General features: G+C 33.8%; 1 protein-coding gene across 4 annotated transcripts in view; it reads left to right on the top strand.

The window, feature by feature from the left end:
• Nucleotides 1-3,415: 3,415 nt before the first annotated feature.
• LOC126878551 (uncharacterized) overlaps nt 3,416-20,000 on the top strand; it is a 172,520-nt gene continuing 155,935 nt past the window's right edge. The window contains exons 1-3 of one of the 4 annotated variants that reach the window (XM_050641328.1): nt 3,416-3,494; nt 10,791-10,970; nt 11,133-11,270. In XM_050641328.1, coding sequence (XP_050497285.1) covers nt 10,834-10,970; nt 11,133-11,270 — 275 coding nt within the window. In that variant the 5' untranslated portion in view covers nt 3,416-3,494; nt 10,791-10,833. Of the gene's footprint in view, nt 3,495-10,052; nt 10,133-10,640; nt 10,971-11,132; nt 11,271-11,301; nt 11,383-20,000 lie in introns of those variants that run through there. The other 3 variants (XM_050641329.1, XM_050641327.1, XM_050641330.1) reach the window with 3 other exon arrangements.

Raw genomic sequence — 20,000 nt, 5'->3', positions numbered from 1 at the left:
GCCACAGGGATCTGTTTTGGCACCCTTACGCCCGGTTTCATAATCAACTTAAAGTGAACATTAACTAAAGTTCACTTTAACGTTGACATTTACCCATATGAATTGCATTGATACAGGTACCAACTTAAAATTTAAAGTCCACATTAACTGATTATGAAACCGAGCGTTACTCTTTAATTTATACATCGCGGACCTACCTAGGACAACTTCGCAGAAATTTGGCTACGCTGACGATTGGGCCATTTCAGCAAGAAATAATAACATGAATGTTACAGAAACAATACTGACGGATGACCTTGCTGTTATGGTTGAATATTTTCGCAAATGGAGGCTACGGCCCAATGCAACGAAAACTGAAGTGTGCTGTTTCCATCTGAATAATGCCCAAGCCAACAAAAAACTCTCCGTTCACTTTGAAAACAGACTACTCACTCATAACTCAACACCAAAATATCTTGGAATGACTCTTGACAGAACTTTAAGTTTTAAGGAACACTTACAAAGAACGGCAGAAAAACTGAAGACGCGAAATAATATAATCCAAAAGCTATGTGGCACCACATGGGGGTCCTCAGCCTCCGTACTCAGATCATCCGCTCTCGGACTCGTATACTCGGCGGCTGAATATGCTTCGCCGGTATGGCTCAATAGCAAACACACGAAACCCAATTAAACCAGACAATGCGAATGATCTCAGGTACAATTCGACCAACACCAAACTATTGGCTTCCCATTATGAGTCACATTCCACCGCCGAAACTAAGAAGAAGTCATTCTCTTCTCAGAGAATATCGAAAAATCGAGGCTAACCATCAACTACCCATCCACCATGATAATCTTGATATCGAAATGAACAGAATGCGCTCCAGATATCCCCCATTGTTAAGGGCCACCTACCTACATCAGGAACATTTCGACCTCACCAACGCTTGGAGAAGACAATGGGAGAGCGACTCACCACAGGAATCACACCAAATGGCCTGTATCGATCAGAAACCGCCAGGCTTTGAACTTCCCCGCAATACATGAACGGCGCTGAACAGAATAAGAACAGGTACCGGTAGATGTGCTGATAGCTTGCATAGATGGGGAAAGACCCTTACTCCTGAGTGTGACTGTGGTGCGCAACGGCAGACCGTCCGCCATATTATTGAGGAATGCCCCCGAAGGCGGTACCCTGGAGTTTCCGATGAGTTCCTGAATGCGACCGAAAATGTTTTACATTATATTAATACATTAGATGTTCGTTTGTGATACTTCATGTAATATTTTATATACTTTACTTTTTTTAAATTATGTGTTCTTATTTTATCTATGCCATACGATAAATAAATACTGGAAAAGGAAAGCAGAAAAGAGAAGTAAATGGATAAATATTAAATATTGTTCTTCGGGTCCTCCAGAGCAGTTAATTACTTTGTATATACTTAGGATTGAACAGCAAGTGACACCATGTGAACAAGTCGAAGCACAGCTCAGATGTTACCTGGGGCATATTAGCAAATATTTCAAACATCCACGCTTAAGTCAGTATAAACTATTCATGAGGATTATCAACAACAGGCTAACATACAAATTGGACTCATATCAACCAGTAGAGCAGGCACGATTCCGAAAGCATTATAGCACCACTGACTATCTTCTAACAAGTAGGACACTAATAGAGAAAGCTAACGAATACGATATAGATCTGCACTAAGCGTTCGTTGACTACGAAAAAGCATTTGACAGCGTGGAAATGTGGGCAATAGAAAAATCTATAAACAACTGTAGAATAGATTCCAGATTCTTCTTCTTCTTATGCAATCCACTAATGGATGTTCGCGATCACGTCTAACCATATTTCTCTATCCCTTGCAGTATGTATTAGGTCTCCTATGTTTCTTAGTCCTGTCCATTGTTTGACATTACGGAGCTATGACATTTTCTTCCTGCCCACTCCCCTTCTTCCTTCGATCTTTCCTTCAATTAAGGTTTGAAGAAACTGGTATCTTTCGTTTCTAATTAGGTGCCCCAGGTATGCCGTTTTTCTTTATTTAATTGTGCATAGCAGTTGTCGTTCTGTACCAATTCTTCTCAGGATTTCTTTCAGATACAGAATGCTAATACATAATATATATATAAGAAAGCAACAATGACAGTACAATTGGAAGAAACCACAAAACCCATACCAATTAATAGAGGAGTACGACAGGGAGATGTTATTTCTCCTAAACTATTTACATTGCACTGGAAGATGTTTTCAAAACAATGCAATGGACAAACATGGGAATAAACATAAATGGAAAGAAACTAAACCACCTTAGATATGCAGACGATGTAGTACTAATAGCATCAAGTTTTGAAGAACTACAAACCATGCTAACCGAACTAGCAAATGAATCCGAACAAATAGGTCTAAAAATGAATTTTGCCAAAACAAAAACAATGACAAACACACAAGATAATACAAACGTAATACTAAACGACACCACTATAGAAGCTGTTAATGATTATATATATTTGGGACAGATAATAAAAATAAATAAGGAAAACCAAATAGCAGAGGTAAAAATAAGAGTCAGATTAGCCTGGGCAGGATTTGGGAAATTAAAATGGGTCCTAAAGAATAAAAAATACAACAATACTTAAAAACAAGAGTATTTGACCAGTGCATACTCCCAATTCTCACATACGCATGCCAAACATGAACCTTGACCAAAGCAAACATGGATAAAATAATGAAGACACAAAGAGCCATGGAGAGAGCAATGTTGTGAGGAGTAAAATTAACAGACAAAAAGCAAAACAACTGGGTAAGAAATAAATCAAAAGTCAAAGACGCAGGACAACATATAGCCAGGCTAAAATGGAGCTTCACAGGTCATAACGCTAGACAAACGGACAATGGGTGGAATACCACGATACAACAATGGAGACCATCGACAGGAAAGAGAGCAAGAGGACGACCCCAGATGAGATGAGGAGACGACATTAAAAAGATAGGAGGAACGCACTGGAAGCAGAAAGCACTAAACAGAAGCGAATCGAAGAAACTGGGGGAAGTGTATGTTCAAAATTAGACGAATTAAAGGGCAAAAGAAGATGTACTTTTGCAAACTACAAATTGGTAAATTTTCTGGTTGACTCTTTTTCTTTATAACATTTTTTTGTGGAAATAAATACGTGTCTGCTTTTCATGTCTCTAAATCCCAAAAGCTGTTAAATATAGATCATTCGATACTAGGGAGCAGTTATCTGCGCTTTTTCCCCCTTTACACGGATGTCCAATCTTCCCGGTAGGGGAGATGGGGAAAATGAGAGCCAGTGGGTTGTGGGAGCCACCTTTATTATTATGGGAAGGCCTAAATATAACTGCTGAACGCACTCTTCGCTTGACCTTGAGCTGTGATGGCTCATAGGCACCGTGGTTATTTCAATCAGTTCGTATGAAACCGTTGACCAGGGGTTGAGTGCAATAATTGTGTAATATTGTTCCAGCGATACGTGGCGCCGTAAGTATTACATTTTTGTCAGATCTAAATTATTTTATTACTGTAGGTTCGTAAAAATATTTAATTTCATTGCATCATATCTGATTTTCTATTAAATTGTCGTCACCCTAATTAGCAAAACTCGTAACTCCAAAACGACAAATTGTTCATGAGGTGCAAAAAACCTGATACGGAGTTACAAGGTTTTCTTTTTCACTTACATTTAGTTGGAGTTACAGGATTTGCTTAAAATACTTAATTACTTAATTTCGTTAAAAAAGAATTAATTTACAAACAGATGGCGCATATATTCACAAATTGAGTAAAAATGGAATTACGAGGTTTGCTAATTAGGGTGACGTTGTGCTGTTTTTATTTTATATAAAAAAGTCACCTTGAGTTAGGAAGAGCCACTGTGACTCTCATTACTCCAAAGGGGTACTAGGTTGGTGACTAATGAAATGGGTATAGGGAAAGCAGCAGGCTACTATAGGAAAAGACTAATGAAATGGGTATAGGGGATATCAGAGAATTGAACCCACACAACAGGGAATGACTTAATCCATCAAGCCCAGAACAGAGAGAAATTTGCCATATTGATCGCCAACCTCAACAGAGAAGGCACTTAGGAGGAGGATAGGGGATATAATGTAATATCCCCTACCAAACATTCCAGAGAAGATTAAAGAAGGGTAACTTGCAAAGTCCCGCACAATTAGACAAATGTCCCTGTTTTAGAAATTTAGAATCGAACGAAAAAAAAGAAATGGCTGCCCATTTAAGGTGGTAATTTTGTCGCCTTGTCCTATAAGAGATGAGAGATGGCTGGAAAGATTCTTGAAACGAAATCTAATCATTAGCGTTCGCAAACCTAAAGCCACGAATAATAATCGTTCAAATTCTCTTTTCCATTTAGGATTTTCTCTATATATTCTCTTTTTTATTTAGGATTTCCTGAAATACAAATTTTTCACTAAGGCAATTCTTGGTTATCCAGTTTCAATTTAATCATGACAGAAGGACATTAAAGGAGCCTCTACGAACATCACAAACGGAAGTCATTTTTTATTCGGCCAATTATATTTATCACTGGAACTGGATCACCAGATAAAACGAGAGTCATGGTCATGAATAACCACTGAAACCGACTTCAATACATTTTGCTCCAATACTCTGGGACAATTTTCTGACAAACACCCTGTATTGCTATACTATACTTGTCACTTGTGAAATACTTGGGAGTGGCGGCATTAAAAGATGTCGCTTTTTACCATGGTCCTTACAATTTTCAGACACCGGTGCCCAGGGGCGTCATTTTAAATTTTGATTGGGGGGCAAGCATTATACAGGGTGAGTCATGAGGAACTGTACATACTCCTACCTCGTATAGAGGCTCCTATGGGGAATAACAAATGACCATTAAAAAGTGTCCGCTCCCCTTGTTTAATAATATACAGGGCGAATTTCGCATTTTGACAGAAATTTATATTCGTCATAATTTTTGAACGGTGAGATCGATGTGTCCCTTATTTTAGTCAATCGTTACACTATTACCACCTAATCAACTGATTTATTCAAACTAGAAAAAAATCAGGTCCGGCTTTAAAAAATTAGTTCGTTTGAGTCTTAGAAAAAATTTCACCCTGTATACGCTTTTTGAAAACTCTAATATGAATTTTACAAATTTGACAGATAGGCAAATAAAATGGCATATTTATTTTTTCCCCACATGATTACTTAATTTTTTATAAAAAAATCAACTTTGACTATGAATAATAATTAAAAGTTTGGTAAAGTGAACTATAGATTTAAAAAAAATTACTTTTATTACAAAAATTAATTTTTTTTGAACAAATATTTAATTTATGTTACCACCCAATCAACTGATTTATTCAAACTAGAAAAAAATCAGGCCCGGATTTAAAAAATTATTTCGTTTTGGTCTTAGAAAAAATTTCACCCTGTATACGCTTTTTGAAAACTCTAATATGAATTTTACAAATTTGACAAATAGGCAATTAAAATGGATTATTTATTTTTCCCCACGCGATTACTTAATTTTTTATTAAAAAATCAAGTTTGTCAAAATCGGAATTTTTAAAAATGAAAAAAAAAAGATGAAATCACGGTTTAACTCGCTACAACGTTCCATTTAAATTTTTTTTGAAATTTTTACAGCTCATATCTCTTACTATTGTGAATACTATGACAATTGTTGTAGACTTTCAGTCTTCTTCTCGTAAAAGTTATGAATTTTTAAAAATAAAAGGTGCAGATTCGTGAATTGCAAAGTTAACTCGCAAAAATTAAGTGAAAAAATTTAAAATTTATCTATTTGATCACGTCTATGTTAAACTATAGAGTCCAAAGAGAAGTGTTATGGGAAGTTTTAGATCTAGACGTGTTATAGAAAAAAAAAATGGTGAAACTTTTAATTTTAAGAAAAACTTTTTTTTATTTTTATGGTAAAATTGCGATTTTGACAAATTTGATTTTTTAATAAAAAATTAAGTAATCGTGTGGGGAAAAAAATAAATACACCATTTCAATTGCCTATTTGTCTAATTTGTAAAATTCATATTAGAGTTTTCAAAAAGCGTATACAGGGTGAAATTTTTTCTAAGACCCAAACGAACTAATTTTTTAAAGCCGGACCTGATTTTTTTCTAGTTTGAATAAATCAGTTGATTGGGTGGTATCATAAATCAAATATTTGTTTAAAAAAATTAATTTTTGTAATAAAAGTTAATTTTTTTTAAATCTATGGTTCACTTTACCAAATTTTTAATTCATAAAAGGACATCGCACACATCTTATGGAAAATATAATGTCACTCAAATTCAATAAAATTTATACCAATAGATTCGTTTTAAATTAACGATCAAATCTTATCATTGCGCCAACTCTATTTTCAAAAATAAGAGCAGAAATTGATATAAATAAATTTGAAATCAAATGGGTAGGTACATAAGTTAGAGAGAGAAAAAATATTTTAAAATACCCAGATTTTCGGTACTCCATAAATCAGCGGATTAGTTTCACTAATCCGCTTAGGCCCAGCGGGATTTAAGCTGTTATGAATAGCACTCAGAGCAATAATGATTGTAACTAACATTTTATGGACTCCAAAAATGTGATTTCGATAAACTTTAATTGCAATTTGCGCCGTAATTAATCATAATTAAGAGTTGGCGCAATGATAAGAATTGATCGTTAATTTAAAACGAATATAATCGTATAAATTTTATTGAATTTGAGTGACATTATATTTTCCATAAGATGTGTGCGATGTCCTTTGATTTTTTTATAAAAAATTAAGTAATCGTGTGGGGAAAAAAATAGATATGTCATTTTAATTGCCTATTTGTCTAATTTGTAAAATGAATATTAGAGTTTTCAAAAAGCGTATACAGGGTTAAATTTTTCCGAAGACCCAAACGAACTAATTTTTTAAAGCCGGACCTGATTTTTTTCTAGTTTGAATAAATCAGTTGATTAGGTGGTAATAGTGTAACAATTGACCAAAATAAGAGACTTATCGATCTGACCGTTCAAAAACTATGACGAATATAAATTTCTGTCAAAATGCGAAACTCGCCCTGTATATTATTAAACAATGGGAGCAGATACTTTTAATGGTCATTTGTTATTCCCCATAGGGGCCTATATACGAGGTAGGAGTATGTACAGTTCCTCATGACTCACCCTGTATATACAATACATTATATATGATGTAGTGATGAAAATTGATATATTTTTTTGTAAATTTCAGTCATTTTCAGGGTCAGGGGGGCAAATACCCCTCCTGACCCTATCAAATGACGCCCCTGCCTCAAATATCTCCTCATTCCTTGAGCCCTTGTCAGCGCGTGGTGACACTCTAAATATTGGTGCTTGCTGTCTCCAGTGGTTGCGATCCTGTACCAGATGGACGGCTTCATGTAGGGATTTTCCCACCAGAATCTTCATTTGTGTGCCCATATCGTGTTGGTCTCTTGGTCTTCAGCCTTCTTACTTTTACTTACTACCAGTAGTTCCATAGTCGCCGTTCTTCTTGCTATGGAAGCTCTTCCAGAATTGAAATGTTGGTTATGTCCAGGACACGTGTAGAATTCTTTTGTAGACCCATATTTCAAAGACTTAGATCTTACTTCTATCGATTTTTTGAAAGTCCATGTTTCAGTCTCGTATGTTACCATGGGAAAAATAGCCTGATGGTCAACCTGAACTTAGTATTCCTTGTTATTGTTCGGTCTTTCCATATTTTAATTAATTTAGCTGTTGCGGTTCGGGCCATTGCTACTCTACTCTTTACAGAGCAATCACCATTGTTGGTTATCGGGGAGCCCCAAGTATACAAATCTGTTTTCTGACTCAATAATCAGTGGCGGATCTACAGTTTCCCCCTCCCCAAAAAGGTCCAAAATTAAAGGATAAAAATTGTTGAAACAAAAATATGTTAGCTGACATGAAACTTAACCACAGACAGACAAATTCAATCCAGTAAACACACTAGTTAGGAAAATTAAGGAAATTTAATGCATATGTTACGGACAATGATTTAAATTGGCCATTGACGTTTAAAGACCGGGCATTGTCGTGAATGTCCATTTCCCCTGGTCACAGTATAAAGAGGGACAGTAGAACCACTCTCCGAAAAATTGGAAGTAAAATCTTTAGTCACGCATGGCGACCGCGCAATGTTCCCAGTCGCTTTTGCCCCACCCTCGCATTGCCAGTCGCATGGAAACGTACGGGTTTTAACAGGGAAAACCCGCATCCACCACTGGTGAATTCCCAATTGCGTACTGCCGGTATTACTTCTTGAGATCAAAGTGCCTTGGTTTTACTGTGCCCTGGTTATTTGCGACAATGCCCGGCTTAACGGCAATAACATCAGCTATTGACCAATGTTGTAAAAAAATAACCTAAAATTAGAGTTTTCATCAATAACCGGTCAATAACGACAGTGGCCAAAAGCAAACGGTCAATGTTGATAAATAAAATTAGGTATGATGTCCTATTATTTTTTTATACAGGGTGTTTGGTAAAGGATGGGCCATAGCTTAACCTTAGATTCCTGAGCTTAGAATAGGTCGATTTAAGCTAACTTACCTTAGTACGAAAGTTGCTAGTAATCGAAATACAGGGTGTCAAAGTTAAACTATTATTTTGTTCATTCTTGAATATTTCCTGGCAGGCATGCGATAACAACACGAAATTTGGTAAGTGGGGGTTTTTTAGGATGAGAAATCTAAATATTAACCACCAAAAATGATGTATTACCCAGAGGGTGCCACATACGTATTTCAGCGCTCATTTAATACGTTCAATTTTTTTATCCCCCACTCTACAAACTTTTTGACTCAAAATTGTTATTCTCTTAATATTTTTACCTAATAAAGGTAGGTAGGTATATTACATTCATCTCGCTAAACTCAACTGTTTTCGAGATAAGCGCATTTTAAATCTGCGATACAACATAATATTTTGCATAATATCATTGTAGTTAGACCCGAAAAATAAACTTGAAATCACAATACTTGTGCTGGTTCTCATATTTATGTCATTGCATCGCAAATTCCATTTAAAGAAAATTGCGGTACATTTTTCTAAATTTTTTATGGTTTTAAGTTATTTTTGGGGTGTAACTACAATGATATTATGCAAAAAATTATGTTGCCTCGCAGATTTAAAATGCGTTTATTTCGAAAACGGTTGAGTTTAGCGAGATGAATGTAGTATACCTTTTTTAAGTAAAAATATTCAGAGAATAAAAGTTTTGATTCAAGAAGTATGTAGAGTGGGTAACAAAAAAAATTGAACCTATTAAATGAGCGCTAAAAGGCGTATGTGGCGCCCTCTGGGTAATACATCATTTTTGGTAGCAAATTTAGATTTCTTGTCCCAAAAAAAACCCCGCTTACCAAATTTCGTGTCATTATCCCTTGCCTGTTAGTAAATATTCAAGAATAAATAAAATAAAACTTTAACTTTGATACCCTGTATTTCGGCTATTATCAACTTTCGTACTAAGGTAAGTTAGCTTAAATCGAGCTATTTTAAACTCAGGAATCTAAGGTTAAGCTATGGCCCATTCTTTACCAAACACCCTGTATAAGATAGCTTTTGAAGGCTATGTCAATTTTATTTTGACAAGATAGTGGACCATGGCATTTTGTAACACTTTCTACATAAATTTAGATATAATTTCACAGAAATAAGCAAATAATAAACCTAAACCTATCTTTTAGCCTAAATTTAAACATTGACCGATTAACAACGGGCATTGTTGATATTGACCGGGCAATGATGGAAATGTTATCAAGAATTTAAAATTATCATCGCAATGTCCAGTTTCTATGGACAATAATGTTAGTATCCGGCCATTGTCGATATTGACCGGTTATTAAAGTTATTGGCCGGATTTACATTATTGCCATTGCCCGTAATATAGTTGTTAGGTATACCTCGTCCAATTTACTTACCGTTGCACGTCATCCGCGCCATAGCCTGTGACACAATACCAACACGAAATATCTAGGCGGTAGGTATGTTCCCCTTTAGAATCATTTTGATTCTAAAAAAGAACACACCCACCGCCTAAATATTTCGTGTTGGTATCGTGTTACAGGCTATGGCGCGGATGACGTGCAACGGTAAGTAAATTGGACGAGGTATATGTCTAATCGTTAATGGTGTTCAATTTTGTACTTATAAAAAAGAGCTCCTGGACTGTAACAGATTTGATTGTTATTTTTTGTAACTTATGGCCTTGAAGTTAAGAGTATTTATAAGTTAAATAGCACCTAGTTAAACAGCTCCTAAATAACGACATTAATTTTAATTAAATTTTGTTGATACCTAAGCTAAAGAGACTATACATATTTTAATAATTTGAGACAAAAGTAAAACCATCAAAGTGTTTAACATATCTGGTATCCCATCAAATGCTTTTTTTAAATAACTTATTTTATCCATACTCCGTTCCCGCCACTGTAAGTTAATTTTTGTATTCAATATAATGCACAAATCTTAAAATTAAATTGCACATTTCTCCATTAGGAACTCTCTTGTTTTTCTAAATATTTAGGTCATCTAATTTGAAAGTGTTATATATTTAGATTTCTTCAAGTGCGTCCACCTCTAACTCTCATACTCTCATTTGACAAATGGCGCAAATGGCAGCATGAGCATGTTGTTTTGATAATAAATTTGTTTTAAATTGTACACCTTCCAGCTTGGATGATATAGTCAAAAAATTGGTGTATATTTTAAATTGTAGTGTATGTATAATTTGTGTAAAATATATTTTAGCTTTTATCTCGATAAGTGAAGTTATGGATCGATAGATCATGCTATGAATATAAACGCAGATGTTGAAAAAGTAATAAATACATTATCTTCCAAGTTCCATAAGATATTTTGTGATAGAGATTTCGTTTGCTGTGTCTTGGAGGATTTTCAAGTAATCCTGAGGAACCGAAACCGATGTTGGTAAGTTTATTAACCCGTCACGTATTATTCAATCGATTATAACAGGCACACGGAAAAGGAATTCCTATTATGCTGTGCAGTAAAAGAGAAAGTCAGTCTGTGACTTCACGTATTATGTAAAGCAAATCTTTTGGTTTTACTTTCATTGGCATTTACTTTTAGTGTTGTTGTGTTTCCTCTGTTGGGTCGGAATTATTTGAAAGCAGTTCAGTATCAGGCAGAACTTTTTGACCTTGTAGTGTTTACCTTGGGAAGTGGGAAAAATTGTTTTGTAGCAGTATGTGACACAAAATTTTTAATGTAAGTATTATATTTTTTGACTTAGTAAACTTAGTAACCACACAAAACAAAACAGTATTTGTAAACTTTTGTAAATGTACACAATTAAAAGTTTTGACAGCCCAGCAAACATGTAAGTCATTACTATTTACTTAACTCATTTTGTATTGCTTAACTTACACTTAGTTTACCATATTTCATGTCTTTTGTTCTTTCTTCTTTCTCGTAATCCTTAGTGCCCTTCAGGGCATCAGATTTCGGGTTCTGCCTCTTATCTATTTCTTTCATGCACTTCTATTGGTGGCCAGGTTCTTCACATCTCTCATAATCATGTGTCGCCTTTCCCCTATATCCTGGATCTGGTCCATCCATGTCTTCCTCGGTCTTCCCTTTTTTCTTTTGTTTCCCATTTTGGCTTCATGTACCTTCTTTGTTAGTCTCTTTTGCTCCATTCGTTGTATGTGGCTAAACCATCTCAATTGTTTGTTTTTGATCTTCCTTATTATCGGTTCTTGTTCCAGCTCCCTCCTTATATCTTCATTTTTAAATCTGTCAAACTTCGTAACTCAAGCTATTCTTCTCATGTATTTCATTTTGGTCGCGTTTATCATTGATTCATGTTTCTTTTGTACAATCCATGTTTCTGCCCCATATGTCATTATCGGATTTCCTATGCTGTTGTATACTCTTAGTTTAGTTTTGTTGACTATTTCTGACTTTCCAAAAATTATATTATTTAAAGAGTAATCTTACGTTAGTAGCCTTCTTCAGTTTATTACTTATTGCCATGTCCGTTTTCTCATCATCTGTTATTATATTTCCCAAATATTCGAAAGTAGATATGTTTTCTATTACTTGTTCCCTTATTATATTAGTATTCCTTTCTTTTTCTCATCTTTATTTATTATCATAAGTTTTGTTTTATTGAGATTCATTTCCATTTTTAAATTCTGCATCTCTTTTTGCCAAATATCTATTAGTTTCTGCATTTTCTCTACTGTGTCTGTGATTAAAACTATATCATCAACATATAGAAGGAAGTTGATCTTTATTGCATTTAAGTTTTTATATCCCACTATATATTGAAGGTTTCTTGTTTGATCTTTGGTATTTTTTATTAGGGTATCCATGACTATTATAAACAAGAGAGGACTTAGTCCATCTACTTGTTTAATTCCATTATCTCATTTAAAAGTGCCTGATCTTTCTCCATTTATTTGTACTTGGCCTTCTACTTCCATATAATTACAGGGGTGGCCAAACTGCGGCTCGCGAGCCACATGAGGCTCTTTGAAGGATTACGTGTGGCTCTCGATAAATGTACCTGAGTTCATTTTCAATTTTGTGTTATTATATTTAAAAAAAAATATTATCGTTCCATATGTTCAAAATGTCTTTTAAAATGATGTGATACATCAAAAACTGAAGAAATGAACATTAGGAGTGGCGCGAAATAAATGTCAGTAAATCAACCGACTCCAGACAGATTTGTATAACTCTTGCTATGGATATAATTTGTAATTTGGACTACACATCTTAGTCATTAACGAGTACATATATAAAAAAAGTCAGAAGGAGTATTTACCGAACTTCAAAATAGATTTCAAAAGACTTAAAATATTTTGAATCGTCTCTTCATTTTTTCCTGAATTCGTTTGAAATGAACATATGTATGTAATTCATAAGGTGAATTTTTTATTACCAATATATATGACCCAAATATCCCAAAGATCAAGCTCGAAAATAAAACTATATGTAATTAAGTTTTAATATTTCGTAAATTTATTTCTGTTTTCAATAAATAACTGTTAAAAATTGGTAAATACCTTCTTTACATACTTTTTGAATACGTATTTAATTGCGGCTCGCGAAAAATTTCAACTTATGAAAAGTGGCTCAGAGTATCAAGGAGCTTGACCACCCCTGAATTATAATATATAGATTTTATGACTTTTATCATCTTTTTTGCTATATTATAACTTTCCAATATTTTCCACATTATTTCTGTGTTTATTGTATCAAATGCCGCCTCAGATCAACGAACATGAGAAATGGTTCATCCCCTTTACAGCATTGTCTCTCTATTATATTCCTTAGATGTTATCGTTTGTTTGACGGTTTGGTCTGAATGCAGCCTGTTCGCTTTACATTTCTTTCTCTATCACTGATCTTAGGCGCTTCTCTATAATTCTTGTATATACCTTGAAGCCAACTGATGACAAGCATATAGCTCTATAATTCTCGCATTCATTATGTTGTCCTTTTCTGTATATTGGTAGAACTAACTTTTCTTCTGGGATTTTCTCTGTCCTCCATGCTTCCTTGTATATCTGTAATAGCCAGTCCTCTCCTTTTTCACCCATCCACTTAATCATTTCTGGATCTATTTGGTCCTCTCCTGCTGCTTTTCCAATTTTAATATTCTTTCTACTGCCGTCCTAAGCCAAAAAGACGCATCTCAATATTTTAAGTTGTTGAGTTATTGTGATTTATCGGTTTTTTAATACAAGCACTCGTATAGATGCTTCTAATTTTATTACCAATTTTTAGGCACTATGGAGTTAAAATGTGTCTTTTTCGCATAGGAAATAGGTTAAACATTGTATTTGGGGCCCTTAAGAACCATAATATAAAAATCAAAAAATTTTGAGATACGCCCTTTTGGCTAGGACGGCAGTATAGCCTCTTCCAGTTCTTCCTTACTTATATTTTCTGGTTCCTCTTTCTCATCCAGTTCTGGTCTATTTCTTCCTGCTTCATTTCTTTCTACTATCTGTTGCAAGATAATTCGGATGGAATTCCCCATATTATGAGACTGGGCTGATATCAAGCACAAAATAATCTGGGGAATTCCATCTGAATTATCTTGCAACGGATAGTACTTCTTCCTGTTTGAATTTATCTTCGTAGTATTGTTTCCATACTTTTACTATTTCTGTAGTCTCTATTTTCAATAATTGGTTATTTTTGTCTTTGATTCCATATTGTTCCCTACCTTTTTTCCCTCATTATTGTAGACAACAAACAAAATCATTGAGGAAGACTTTCAGAGCCATTTCTGGTTATTCTTGAAAGTGAAAACGATTGTCGTGTGCCCTTTCAGAATTGACATTAAGACTCATAATTCTTCTTTAAGGAGGGGGGGGGGGTGTGGTATGAAATCAACATATGAAGCACATTTTTGTGAATTTTTATCAAAGCTATGGGAGACATATTTTATTTTTAAATTAAATAAGCATATTAAGTAGAATTCAAAGAATATTTAAAAAAAATTCAATCCAAAATATTGAAAAATTAGCCAATGGTGACAAAGGGCCTAGCCGGGTAAGATGATGAAAAGTGTCCCCAACTCGATTCAAATTTCATATAGGTCACTGTTTAGCATATATAGTGAAACTAACTTTTTGAAATTTTTAGCCCCCTAGGTGGTCATGTGACCCACCTAGAGCCTAATTAGGGTTTTTATGTTTTTATTTTTTATCTCAGCCGCATCGAGAACTAGCGAAAAACTTAAAATAAAAAAGTTGTAAACTTTAAAAAGTTCTGTCCGAAATTTTTTTTTTATTTTTGGCGGAAAATTTAAATTTTAGAACGATTTTAAAATTTTAAATGAGTATAAAAAATAACTAAGACATTCGTTTTCACGAAAAAAATATATAACGTGTATTTTTGCACAATGTTTCACCCTGAATTTTTTCAAATTTTTAAAATTGGTGAAACGCACCTTTAAAAATAAAAAACCGCATTTTTTCGGTTTTTTTTTTCGTTTTTTGATCTAATTTTATACATGTTTTTCAAAAAAGGTAACACCGTCACTAGTATAGGTAAAAAACTGAAAAATAATTGAGGCTTGCTTAATAAAAATTTTTTGTAACGCCATCCATTTTCAAGATACAGGGCGTTGAAGAAAACAAAATTTTACACATTTTTTACGATTTTGCCGAAACTACTGGCAACATTAAAATAAAACTTGGCGGGTTGTAAGAGGTAGTTATTGTACATGTTTTGACATACAATTAAGGATTTGATATTCATCATTGGAGCGCATAGGGGTAATGGTCTGAACTTTTCAAAGAAAATAGCACTGACATATTTCAAATTAACAATCGTTTTTGAATTCCTCGTTCAGTTTGTGACAAAAAATCTATCTTCCTATTTTTTCATACGAGGCGCCATTTTTATTCAAAAAATCATCTCAACTCTTACAAAGTATTCAAACTTCTAGTAGTTTCTACAATCCGACAAGTGAGTGCTGACGGGTGGCGCGTGGAACAAATTGAAAAGTGGAAGGGATTGTTCATTTTTATTGCTGTCGGCTAGGAGTTCACATCGTAGTGAATAATATCTACTAACGTAATTTTCAGATCCCAACTAATTTTTGATACGGCAACCACACATTTGTGACACCCGCGATTAATATCACCCGCCAGCTCTCGCTTGTCGGATTGTACATCTACATAAACTCGTACATCCATTATAAAAACTAATTCGAATATTTTGGAAGCGTTAAGATATTTTATTTTTTGCAGCAAAACGGCGCGTCGTATGAAAAAATGAGAAGATAGTTTTTTTATCGCAAATTGAACGAGGAATTCAAAAATGATTGTTAATTTGAAATATATCAGTGGCATACTATCTTTTTTTCTTTGAAAAGTTCAGATCATTACCCCTATGCGCGCCAATGATGAATATCAAATCCTTAATTGTATGTCAAAATATGCACAATAACTACCTCTTAAAACCCGCCAAGTTTTATTACAATGTTGCCAGTAGTTTCGGCAAAATCGTAAAAAATGTATAAAATTTTGTTTTCTTCAACGCCCTGTATCTTGAAAATGAATGGCGTTACAAAAAATTTTTATTAAGCAAACCCCAATTATTTTTCAGTTTTTTACCTATTCTAGTGACGGTGTTACCTTTCTTGAAAAATATGTATAAAATTGTATCAAAAAACGAAAAAAAAAACCGAAAAAATGCGGTTTTTTATTTTTAAAGGTGCGTTTCACCAATTTTAAAAATTTGAAAAAATTCAGGGTGAAACATTGTGCAAAAATACACGTTATATATTTTTTTCGTGAAAACGAATGTCTTAGTTATTTTTTTATACTCATTTAAAATTTTAAAATCGTTCTAAAATTTAAATTTCCCGCCAAAAAATAAAAAAAGAATTTCGGACAGATCTTTTTAAAGCTTACAACTTTTTTATTTGAAGTTTTTCGCTAGTTCTCGATGCGGCTGAGATAAAAATAAAAACATAAAAACCCTAATTAGGCTCTAGGTGGGTCACATGACCACCTAGGGGGCTAAAAATTTCAGAAAGTTAGTTTCACTATATATGCTAAACGGTAACCTATATGGAATTCGAATCGAGTTGGGGGCACTTTTCATCATCTTACCCGGCTAGGCCCTTTTGACAGGCAGCTCAAAAAAAAAATGGATTTTGCGGTGGACATCAGAACTCGTCACTGGATCATACGAAACAAAAAATTCAAAAAGATTTAATTAGCTTATAAGTTTCACGAGGTAACAATGCCGAGTTTTTTTATTTTTAATGATTTTTGAATCTTTGGTATCACTCAAAAGTCAAAAATATGAAATTTTTGGTAAAAATTTTGTGAAAATCAGCAGATTTATTATTGTTGAACAAAAAATAAGCACAAAAAGAAAAATATCTCGACGTTTTTACCTCATGAAATGTCTAAAAAAAACCTATGCAAAATTTCAGGTAGATCGGTCAAGTAGTTTTTCAGTTACAATGTCCACCGCATTTGAAAAAGCAGTTTTCAGAAAAATGCCTTTAAAGTTTTGACAACTGCATCTTCATCTTCTTATTTGTCTGCCAAATCGTAAAGTGATGCACATTGGAATATGTTTTTGAATCGCGGAGTAATCTACAAAAGAGAAGGCGAACAGTTGTTTAACGTTTCTCACTACACACAAGCCAAGCTCTCTGACGCGAAGCCGCTTCACTATTTGAAATAATAAAAAAAATTAAATATTTCAAACCATATCCCTCCTTAGTACTCTATCTGAGTATCAAATGTTGGCGAACATATTGACAATAATAAGTTTGTTTACGGAAGCTCAAACAGATTTCAGAGCCAGCCTGTTCTTCTTTAGCATGAGGCTCTTCTTCAGTCAATCTTGCCCTGTATTATGAGGTGTAGAAGGTTATACCTCTTTGGATGTCTCATTACATGGCCGAAATATTGTTATACCTCTTTGGATGTCTCATTACATGGCCGAAATATTGTAATTTTGAATTTTTATTGTTTTTGTTATTTCTGTGCTCTTTATCATTCAATGTAAAACTATTTCATTTCTTATTCATTCAACCCAGCTTATCCATAATATTCGTTGATAGATCCACATCTGAAAGGCATCCATATTTTCATTAGTGTCTCTGTTAGTGATGTTGATTATAGTTACTTTCGAGTATTCGTTGCTTTGATTACTATGATTACTTTTGTTACTTTTGTATTTGAGTACCGGTAATCATATCGAGAATCGTATTTCTCAGTAGGTAGGTATTTTGTATAAAGTAATTATTTACAGTATTCATTACTTTGATGACTATTATTACTTTTGTTACTTTTGTATTTGAGTACCGGTAATCATATCTAGAATCGTATTTCTCAATAGATCTCTTTTGTATAGGTATTCCGATATAACAACGACCTTCACCGATCGGTTTAAGGGATAAAAATGATTTGTTTACTATGATTACTTTTGTATTTGAGTACAGGTAATCATATCGAGAATCGTATTTCTCAGTAGGTAGGTATTTTGTATAGGTATTCGGGTATTCCGATATAACAACGTCCTTCACCAATCTGTCTAAGAGATAAAAATGATTTGATTACTATAATTACTTTTGTTACTTTTGCATTTGAGTACCGGTAATCATATCGAGAATCGTATTTCTCAGTAGGTGAGTACATATTTTGCATTGGTATTCCGATATAATAACGACCTTCACGAAGTAAGAAGTAATCAGAGTAATCAAAGTAGATACAATAGTCGTTACTCGCTCTGTTACGATCGGTACGAAGTAATCAGAGTAATCAAAGTAGATACAATAGTCGTCACTCGCTCCGATACGATTGGTACTAAGTAACGAAGTAATCAGAGTAATCAAAGTAACGATTTGCCTCTCTGTATAGTAATCGTTACTTTCGGTATTCGTAAGTAACGAGTACTTTGTAACGAATAGTTACTTTTTCAACATCACTAGTCTCTGTAAGGGTCCAGCTCTCCATGCCATACAGCAATGTGGAGAATATGTAGCAGCATGTTAATCTGATTTTAAGGTTTAACATAATATCTCTATTAATAAGAATTTTCTTTAGTTTATAGAAAGCTACTCTGGCTTTTTCAATGTGTATTCTTATTTCTTTATTTAAATCCCAGTTAGCGTTAATGTTACTGCCCAAATAGGTAATATTGTGGACTCTTTCTAACGTTATTCCATATGCTCTGATGTTCATTGTTTGTAACTCTGTTTTGCTGACAGCCATAATTTTTGTCTTAGAAATATTGAGTTTTAGACCATATGCATCACATTTTTTGGTCAACCTGTTCATAAAAGTTGTTTCATTGAGTTGAATAGCTGCATCTTCATCTAAGGTTTCTTTGAAAACAAATTCAAAGTGGATATTAAAGAGTAGAGGAGATGTCAGAAAACAGAAATACATAACTGTTTATTTAACAAATAAACATTGTTTTTTCGCTGAAATTCAATGTTCAAGCTGCCACCCACCTGCCTCTTGGCAGTTTGAACATTTACATTCAGCGGGAAGCTATGTGTATTTATGAAATATACATTTTTTTTATATTTTCTGACAGCAGTAAAATGTATTTTGAATTAAATAAACTACATAAATTCTTCTTTTTGTGTCAATTAATTTAATTAAAAATAATTTTTTTGACACCCTCTATAAATAATTATGCTAATGTTTGTATTACGATATAGAGAACTGAATAACCTTTATATACTTTCAAATGAGCAAGCAAACGACCCCTATTGTCATTTAAAAAATCGTCGATTACGTCATCGGGCCCAGATGGATGACGTCACTAGTATGATATATATGCCAAAAAATCATAATTTAAAAATAAAAATCGACCTGTTTCGGGATTTTTCCATAAAGTCGCCGGCTTACGAAATAACGAAATTATTCCAAGCTTTTGCACCATACTGTATATGCCTACAAGTATATAAGCTGCTTGTTTTTAATACCTGTTGTTAAAGAGCCACATACTGCCATATATTGCCTGACATCATCGTTTCTAATTTTATCTCTTCTGGATATTCTCAAAAATTGTATAAACACATCCATTTATGTAGCCTCTAGCTTTTTGTTTTTTGTCTATGATACTATACTCTCCATGTCATGTTTGTACACCACGGATTAGATTATTTTTGACAAATGTTTGAATATTGATTTAAGAACGATTTGAAGCGATATTCTTCAAAGGAGTGTAGCATTTATCTTGAATATTTATGTATCATTTATCTTATAGAATTGGACAAGAAATAGTTACATAATAGTTATTTATGTACCAAGTCAGTAAAGTGACAAGTGAATGACAGACGAGTTCGATAAAGAGTCTTTACTGACGTGGTGCATACAAAATTTGATCGCCAATCATAAAAAACATTAACACTTACTTAACACTTACTTAATTATATCCTTCTAATGAAAAAAGAGTGTGTGTACTTAGTCCTTATAATATCTAAGTATGTCAATA

This window comes from Diabrotica virgifera, chromosome 10, assembly GCF_917563875.1.
Source record: "Diabrotica virgifera virgifera chromosome 10, PGI_DIABVI_V3a".
Lineage (NCBI taxonomy): Eukaryota > Metazoa > Arthropoda > Insecta > Coleoptera > Chrysomelidae > Diabrotica > Diabrotica virgifera.
The sequence above is the reverse complement of the archived record's forward strand: the minus strand, read 5'-3'. Positions and strand labels throughout refer to the sequence as shown.